Source organism: Populus trichocarpa, chromosome 3 (genome assembly GCF_000002775.5).
Source record: "Populus trichocarpa isolate Nisqually-1 chromosome 3, P.trichocarpa_v4.1, whole genome shotgun sequence".
Lineage (NCBI taxonomy): Eukaryota > Viridiplantae > Streptophyta > Magnoliopsida > Malpighiales > Salicaceae > Populus > Populus trichocarpa.
Genome location: NC_037287.2, coordinates 13,781,305 through 13,790,558, shown reverse-complemented (window position 1 = coordinate 13,790,558; position 9,254 = coordinate 13,781,305). Strand labels below are relative to the sequence as shown.

Here is a 9,254-nt window from a genome sequence, read left to right as displayed (position 1 = left end):
TAATAATAATAAATAAAAAAGAAAAAACAATACAGAAATGAATAAAGAAGGGGAGAAAATTCCAACCCTTGATTGCATATGGCATTTGGTGAGCTTTTTCAAGGCAATTCTCCATGGTTGTCTTGGTCAACACTGCCCCCCCTCCATAACGGAGAGGCTGGTGGATGGTGGAATTCATTAAATTCCTAGGTTGCCCTTTTATGTCCACGTCATGAATAAAATCACATGTACAAGTCACAAAAAGGAAATAGCCAAATTATATAATACTCCCCATAAGGAAAATAAATAAATATATATATATATATATAAAAACCTTAAATTCATTTTTAAAGTGAAAAAAAATAAAGGGAGAAACAGACAAGAAGACTCCCTTCCCTACCAGACCCACAATACAAAAAAGAAAAGGAAGCAAGAAACATGAAAAGGATGCCAAAACTAGAACCTTTGTTTTCAATGCGCGTGAGCTTCCCTCTCCAATCAACAGGAAGTGACAGCCAATGCAGTGGTGTTTTCGTACGTCGGACCGTGGCGTTAGAGTGCTTCTTCAAGTGTCAAAGCTAGTTCCCATCAACATGGCTCTCTCCTGTTTCCCCCACTCGCAAATGAACCTGCGCGTTATACCACACTCCCTATGCCACCATTGAAACTCCTCTCTCAGTCGCTCATGCCTCCCTTATTTCTCTCTTACCCCATCACCTCTCCCTCTCCCTCCCTCTCCCTCTCCCTCTCCCTCTAAGAAAACAGGCCCTTCGAGAAAGACCAAACTAAGCCAATCCCCGTATTGAGAACAATAAGAAAAGAGACCAAAACTTTGACATGGACACTCGCCGGAAAACGAAAATCCGGCGACAACCACTCCGGCAGCCTTTCCAAGTTGAATGACAGTCTTGAATCTCCCGTAAGGTTTCAAACTTTGACCATTTTTTTTGTTGAACTACTATACATACAATATTACATAATGGCAACAAGTAACACAACAACTACACCACCACCACAACACCAACAAGTAGACACAGCCACGGCAGAGGAGATAACAGCAAAGGCAGCACACAAGAGATATGAAGGTCTAATGATGGTAAGGACCAAAGCAATAAAAGGAAAAGGCGCGTGGTACTGGGCTCATTTAGAACCTATGTTGGTCCACAACACCGACACTGGTCTTCCAAAAGCTGTGAAGCTACGGTGTTCATTATGCGACGCCGTTTTCTCCGCTTCCAATCCTTCAAGAACTGCCTCTGAGCATCTGAAACGTGGTACTTGTCCTAATTTTAACTCTGTACCGAAACCCATTTCTTCAATCTCTCCAAACACTGCCTTACTGCCTTCTCCTTCTTCAAGCGGTGGTGTTGGTGGTGGTGCTACCACAGTAGTGCATGGTAGTAGTAATAGGAAACGACCTGTCGTTTCAAGTTCAGGGCTTTCTGGTTCTGGTGGAGTTGCATCATCAGCGTATCCAGTGACAGCCGTTGGTAGTACGTACCAAGTAAGTCCTCTTGCTATTGTGGATCCATCAAGATTCTCAGGTGAGATGGCTATGCTGCCCCAACAGCCACATTTGATGTTGTCTGGTGGGAAAGAGGATTTGGGTGCTTTAGCTATGTTGGAAGATAGTGTAAAGAGGTTGAAGAGTCCGAAAACTTCGCCAGGACAGGCTCTGAGCAAGACCCAGATTGACTGTGCACTTGATTATTTAGCTGATTGGGTTTACGAGTCTTGTGGGTCTGTGTCCTTTTCGAGTTTAGAGCATCCAAAGTTCAGGGCTTTTCTGAATCAAGTTGGTTTGCCTGTGGTTTCAAGGAGGGATTTTGTTGGTGGGAGATTGGATGTTAAGTACGAGGAAGCTAGGGCTGAGTCTGAGGCAAGGATTAGAGATGCTATGTTTTTTCAGATTGCATCGGATGGGTGGAAGTTGAAGAGTAATGGGAGCTCTGGTGATGTAAATTTTGTGAATTTGACAGTGAATTTGCCTAATGGAACTAGTTTGTATAGGAGAGCTGTGTTTGCTAGTGGTTCAGTGCCTTCCAAGTATGCAGAGGAGGTTTTTTGGGAGACCATAACAGGCATTTGTGGGAGTCTTGTGCAACAGTGTGTAGGGATAGTTGCAGACAGGTTTAAGGCCAAGGCATTGAGGAGTTTAGAGAACCAGAATCATTGGATGATCAATCTTTCTTGTCAGCTGCAAGGTTTCACTAGTTTGATTAAGGATTTTAGTAAAGAGCTTCCACTGTTCAGGACTGTGAGCGAGAATTGCTTCAAGCTTGCAAGTTTTGTCAATAATAAGACCCCAGTTCGAAATAGTTTCCATAAATATCAATTGCAGGAGTATGGGAATGCAGGATTATTGAGAATGCCGTTGCGGGAGTATGAGAAGATGGATTTTGGACCTGTGTATACAATGCTAGAGGACGTATTGAGCTCAGCTCGAGCATTGCAGTTGGTTTTGCATGATGAATCGTATAAGATAGTATCCATGGAGGATCCTACTGCAAGAGAAGTTGCTGAGATGATTGGAGATGTGAGATTTTGGAATGATATGGATGCGGTGCATTCGCTAGTTAAGTTGATAAAGGAAATGGCTCAAGAGATTGAGGCAGAGAGGCCATTAGTCGGGCAATGTCTGCCGCTATGGGATGAACTTAGGGCAAAAGTGAAGGCCTGGTGTTCAAAGTTCCACATTGCTGAAGGAGCAGTGGAGAAAGTGATTGAAACAAGGTTCAAGAAGAATTATCATCCTGCTTGGGCTGCTGCATACATACTCGATCCACTTTATTTGCTGAGGGACAACAGTGGCAAATACCTTCCTCCTTTCAAATGCTTGACCTCGGAGCAGGAAAAGGATGTGGACAAGCTTATAACCAGGCTTGTTTCAAGGGAGGAGGCTCATATTGTACTGATGGAACTCATGAAATGGAGAACAGAAGGGCTTGATCCTGTGTATGCAAAGGCTGTCCAGATGAGGGAGAGGGATCCCATCACAGGAAAGATGAGAATAGTAAATCCCCAAAGCAGTAGGCTTGTCTGGGAGACTTATCTTACGGAGTTCAAGTCGCTGGGCAAAGTTGCAGTTAGGCTTATTTTTCTTCATGCCACTTCATGTGGGTTCAAATGCAATTGGTCTTTGCTGAGATGGGTGTATGCCCATGGGCAATCAAGGGCAGGCATGGACAAGGTGCAAAAGTTGATATTTATCGCTGCTCACTCAAAGCTAGATAGGAGGGAGTTTTTGAGCGATGAAGATAAGGATGCAGATCTCTTTGCATTGGCAAACGGTGAGGATGATGTGCTAAACGAGGTTCTTGTTGATGCATCCTCAGTGTAACATTTTTTCCACTACTTTTGAATTTTAAAATTGTAGGATTTATTTGGATTCTTTCCACTTTATATTTCCTTTTGTATTTCTTTACTTACTCTTTAGAAGATTTTGGGGCAGTCAGATTGGAGGAAGAGATGAATTAATAGGGATTCTGTTTCTGTATGCCTAGTAATGCATAGCCACATGATTTGAGCAAGGTCCCATGTTTCTTTCTAGAATGAATTTTCGAGGTTTTGAGTTTGTGAAAAAAAAAAAAAAGGAAAGGAAAATGTTCTTGTTTGTAAAGGTAGCTATTTCTTGCTAACAGATTTTTCAGAATGGGAACAATGTTAAAAAAATGTGTTCTTCAAGTAGTCTCCCCACTTTCTAAGATTGAGTTTAAACTAGAGCAATGGATACCAATCCTCTGAACATAACATGTTAGATACTCTCATTTAAGCATGGGTGAAGCATATCTGGGTTGCTTAGCTGATGATTTTCTGAGCATGATGCGCATGACTCTATTTTAGTATATGCTTTTTTTTCTGTGATTAACCTCAATGGTTATATTCTTCACCATTATGCCATGAATGAGGTTGCTGTTTGGTTTTTTTTAAAAAAAAGTTTGTCACTATTCTTTTTTATTTCACCCAAAAGTCCAGCTGAGCTTTTGAAGTTGATGCAATTGTGGAGTTTAGCGCTTGTTATCCTATTCATTGCAATGTGGATCCCTCATTTCTTGTTTGATGATCTTATAATTCCTTGATCAACAAGCATGATTGACTGCCTTGTATAATCATTGTTTCCTTCTTGAATTTCATTATTTTGCATGTTCGATATAATGATTATAGGGTCTGCTTGAAAACTTCTCATGTTCTTTGTGGTCCTTTATCTGCCCAAATAGGTTCCGGAGAATGGGATTCTAGTTTTGTTTTTCTCTTGGAAAACAGATCTTCTGTTGAACCTTGCCACATATTTTCCATGTATGTTCCAAAATTAGGTAAAGTTCCTGCCCATATGAGCACCTTCACATGCCTTGCTTAGAGGTTCCTTCATCACATCTACTCGAGCTGCTTGCTTAGTTCAATGTCGAATCACATACAAAGTACAATATCATTTCTCTGGGGATTCTTAGGCTGGTTCTGCTCCTTTCTTATTTAATATTTTTTTATGATGCATATAATTAGGCTTCTTTATGATGCAACTTGAATCAATATGCAAGCCTCTTACTTGGGTTTGTGATTGTAACGATCTAATCTGGGAAGATGATGATTTTCCACTTGTCAAGAACTTTGACCTGAGTGATAGTCGTTATTAATTGAACCTGAAGATATTATGCTAAATTAGTCTTTGTGGTGGCAGAAGAGCTCGACAAAGATATTGTTGAACTGGAGAAACCACCATAAGATTGTTGGAGGTTAGTACAATGCCATGGACAATGATTAAAGGTGGAATTCCGCCACAAGAATCCAAAGACTTCACTTGAAATTTTTGGAAGTGAAATGTCTGTTTGTAACCAGAGGTTGCTTCAACAAGCTGGTTTGGTGAATGGCGAGCCAAGTACCTCTACGTGCATCAACAACCTCGGAAGGACCTGAAAGAACACCTTTCTAGCTAGAAAAGCACTCCTAACTGTTATCTCCTGGTTTTGTGTCTTTGGGAAGGTGGAGACCCACCATGAAAGAAGTGGAAGTCTTTTTCCCAACTTTGGTTGTCATGGAGGGGGGGGGGGGGGGGGGGGGGGGAGGGGGGGGGGAGAGAAAGGGAGGGAGGAAGGGAGGGAGAGAGAGAGAGATTAGGGTTTTTCCCATCAAATCATCTTTCAGGTAACTTATCTTTTAAACATTCCAAAGCTTGTGACGTTCATGCAGGGTAATTGGGCAATGCTCCCCATAATTGCGAGAAAGGTGTTTAGAGGACCCAAAACAAATGAAGACTGTCGGCATGAAGCACTGCAAAAGATGCTTGAGAGCGATTCTTCAACAAATTCGAACTACTAATTTTATTGTCCCGTATCTTTAGCTGATCAAGTTGGGAAAATATAGTTTAACAGGAAGCAGTAGATTCAATCATCCGTCGTTTCATTATGCAATTCACCGATGATATGTTTAGAATTACATGCTGATTGGTATCGAATTGTTGTTGCTTCTAAAAAAATTTTCCATGTGTAGTTCCTGAATATAAAACAGATTATAGATGCTTTGTACATTTGTTACATTTGTTAATTTTATGTCTGCTAATAGAAAAGGGATAAGATGTCTTCTTGTTTGTCCGGGATGCTATCACATACAGGCGTCCGTTATCTACCATAATTATTCATGCTAAACGCACTGGAACATCAGTGCTTGATATCGGAGGAACGGTTTGAACCTCGGCTCTGTCAAAAGACTCCACATTCTGTGTTTGTGCTGGCCTGGGATGGAAGTTAGTGTCTTGTATATAGTTTGAGGAGTGAACATGAATCCTGCAGTTAGCCCTCAAACATCTATAACGCTTGCTAGTAAAATTTCTCCACCTGTTACACGTTCATGTCTTCATCCTTTTCCAAGGCATGGTTTCAAGTTTCATATTCAAGTTTCAAGTCTAAATTAACAGCAGAAAATGTGAACGTTTTTACCACATGATGGCACGGGCACAGGACATTAAACTTTCCATGATAATTGCTCAACTTGAATGTCCATTCAAGGGCATGCTTTCATAAATTTACTCATCAGGATAAACTAGGAGAGGGGGAATTTGAAACTTTGAGCCAAAACATGAGAAATGAAACGAAGACATGGAATTTAACAAGAGTGCTGTTTCAACCAATTTTTACTACAACTAAAGCAGTCTCCCAATTATGGAATGTAATAATTTTACCACCTTGCAACTTTTCATGGTAACCACTGTATTGACTTTACAAGGAAACTATCCACTTATGTCAACATATTCTTCAAAGCACCCTATACCTCTCTCTCTCTCACTTGATGAGTATGGGATTCACCCACCCACCTCCAAAAACAAACAGTAAAAAGGTGAAAAATGAAGTGAGGTTTTCACTTTCTGGTAAGCGAATGAAGAGAGTATAAAAGTAGTGTGGATTGATGAGTATGGTATTATTTTACCACTTTAGGGTCTTGTAATAACTCATTAAGTGGAGGGACAGAAATTGTTGTCGGCAAGGCATACCAGTGCTGACCGCTCACCAGCTAAGCTCTCCTCTTGAGCTTTTTTCATTAGCATGGTATGCTTCACTCCACTCAATTTTGGGTTAAAGGGAAAAAGAAATATAATGATTAGTAGAGGACGACACCCTCTCTTTATACAAGAATCTTCCCCTCTTCCAATGCTAACTCATTATACAAACTTCTTTTTTCCTTTTCCTTTACCCTTGTTCTTTTATCCACAACAGGACTTATTTTCTTCGATTATTCCTATACCCCATAAAAAAAAAAACAAAAAAATTGCACAAAGAGAGATTTTCCTTGTTTTCTATATGACTCTACGTGGTAAATGGTAATTTGGTTCATATTCTACTATGCGCACAGTTTCACAATATTATATAGAAAAAACCAAACTATAACATTTTGGGCAATGCCTTCTTTTATTTACGGAGAAAGACCACCAGGGTCTTGTTAAGTTTAATGATAGTGAGTTCTGTTTACCTAAACTTGGTCAATCTTCTTTCCTTTTTCTTGTTTTTTTTTATAACCATACACTCACAAAAGGAACCCAGATAGATAGGCTTCGTATATATTCTCAAAAATAGACTTGAAATAACTCCTTTTTAAAAATAAAAAAATAATCTCGATATGCATTGTTTGAATTAGAGTAATTTGAAGGTGTAATGAGACTAATGTAATGTAAAGAGAAGGAGGGTAAAACTTAAAAGTAAGGTGATGTTGGCAAAGCAAAATTTAGAAGAAGAAACACGAAATTTGCACCACATTGCACCTGTCATGATGTTGCCAGAATTACCTAGCCCGATCGCTTGCCTCTGCATTTTGGTGAAATGTCAAGAAATCAAATTATAATAAAAACGACTCTCGCACGATCATTAGTGATGGTAGTTGGATTAGGCTTTAAAGAAGTACAATAATTTCGAAGCCTTTTTATCTCAAATTTGTTTCACACACAGAAGTATCATTTGGAGTTCTTGAGAAAGATCTTCTTTTTCTTTCTTTCTCTCTCTTTTTTTTTCAAAATAATTTTTCGTAAATTTATTTGCACGAATATGCATATCTGTTCGTTGTCAAATTAACCTGAAATATAAGTTCTAAATTAAACTTTATTTCACTGTCGTCGTGATGATTCGTGGTCCACCCTTTTTTTTTCCTGGGGCAAAGAGAGGTCAGCTTCTTGGGTTTTCAACAACGAAGTTAATTAACATAGATAATACCCTGCTTTTAGAAAGAAAGATACGGTTCTACTTTAATCTCACTGTTCCTTCACATGGTATACTATTTTTGTCCAGAATAATTTACATGCTTATCTTAGAAAATAGTGCCAAAAAGTGTTCTCTCTTTATGTTTTTTTCCATCAAACCCTAATTTGGCAGGTTTCTTTATATCATCATGTCTTTATTTATCGTCGTGCAGGTCCTTCGAAGGTTGTGGTCCTAACTCCTAACTTATATCAACCCACTGTGCGTGCATTATATATAGAATTGCATGTATAAAAATGTGTATTCGTATGGGCAAATTTGTACGCGATCAATTCTTTTCCCTTCATCAGTGACCAAACTAAACCACTCATTAAGTGTTTATCTTGTAAATAGCTGGGAAAGATGGGTAGATAGAGATTCGAATCCCAAATTCAACCAAACAAGAATCGTAGAATTTGCTAAAATATACTGGAAAGAAATTAAAACATCGAATTAGATCTACTTATTTTCCTATAACCTTTTGGGTCCTTGATTTATCTTGATCTTTACGTGCAGAATATTGTTTCATATATCGAAATACAAAGTGGGAAGAAATGATAGTGGGAGTACTTTTGCAATCATTTCAGTTTTATTTTATTTTTTAACCTTAAGAAAAGAGTCAATGGCATACATTATCTCGACAAAGAAAAAGATACTTTGGTCATATCTGATATCGCAGCAATTACACATATTTAAGTTACAAACGACAATGGATAGGAACAGTTGATTTAGATGGGTTTTAAAGGAGCTTGAGGTATACAGCGAGATTTGAGAATATGACAACCAGATGAGATTTAAGAATTTAATTAAGGAAGTTTGAACTTCCCAGAGCCCAGGATGGCTGGATCAATATGTTAGGACTTAGGACTCGATCTCCTAATGCCTGGAATCAATTTTATTTTATAATATATGGGCTAAAATCATGTTTTTTGAAAAGAGGATTATGGCTGTGAATAGACACATGCATGAACTGTCAACGCTGCTAATGAATGTCACTTAAATCATCCCACCATGTCCCAAGACAAGCTTTAAAATAAACCCTTCGCACCATGTAAATGTGGTTGAAGAAGGAAAAGGAGCTACTTTACCACTCGATTAAAATCAAATAGCTTTGAGATTATTATTTTTTTTATGAATAAAATAGCTATTATAGGATTATTTACCATGCGTGTACGTGCATGATGGTATATTTAGCTAAACACAATTACAAAGATTCATGTTAATTAGTTTCAATCATAATTGATTGATGCATTAAAATTATATATATTCACAAGTAGATATTATGTCTTTCATATTTATACACTATTTAAGTAGGTCTCATTGTACTCATCTTATTCATGTCAGAATTAAAACTTAAAATATATAATTTATGAATGGAATTAATCAAACAAAAAAATAATTTTTAATAAAAAAATGTTATAAATAGAATATAAAACTTCAAGTTGAACAACTCCTCTCTTTATTACTTTTTTTTTTATTAACGTGGGTGTCCGGGTCAACTTGTGTGCACCTCGACTAATCTTACAGATCCTGAAGTTAACGACTATGTAAACCTCTAGT

The 9,254-nt window shown here is 38.3% G+C and overlaps 1 protein-coding gene across 5 annotated transcripts; it reads left to right on the top strand.

The window, feature by feature from the left end:
• Positions 1-388: 388 nt before the first annotated feature.
• LOC18097025 (uncharacterized) lies at positions 389-5,560 on the top strand. Of its 5 annotated transcripts, XM_024598214.2 has the most exons (3): positions 389-3,269; positions 4,197-4,292; positions 4,655-5,560. In XM_024598214.2, the coding sequence occupies exons 1-3, from the start codon at positions 959-961 to the stop codon at positions 4,696-4,698; spliced, it is 2,451 nt and encodes an 816-aa protein (XP_024453982.2). In that variant the 5' UTR covers positions 389-958; the 3' UTR covers positions 4,699-5,560. The 5 variants fall into 5 exon arrangements, with proteins under 5 accessions (XP_024453982.2, XP_006385740.3, XP_006385739.3 ...); XM_006385678.3 differs by lacking the exon at positions 4,197-4,292 and having other exon boundaries at positions 390-3,269; positions 4,658-5,560; XM_006385677.3 differs by lacking the exon at positions 4,197-4,292 and having other exon boundaries at positions 390-3,269.
• Positions 5,561-9,254: the final 3,694 nt, after the last annotated feature.

What these genes read in the sequence shown, in the direction of transcription:
- LOC18097025 (XM_024598214.2), top strand. Translation starts at nt 959, where the DNA reads ATGGCAACAAGTAACACAACAACTACACCACCACCACAACACCAACAA. An exon ending in TCTCTTTGCATTGGCAAACG is followed by an intron (nt 3,270 to 4,196) that starts GTGAGGATGATG and finishes CTGCCCAAATAG; the next exon opens with GTTCCGGAGAATGGGATTCT. An exon ending in CATGTATGTTCCAAAATTAG is followed by an intron (nt 4,293 to 4,654) that starts GTAAAGTTCCTG and finishes TTGTGGTGGCAG; the next exon opens with AAGAGCTCGACAAAGATATT.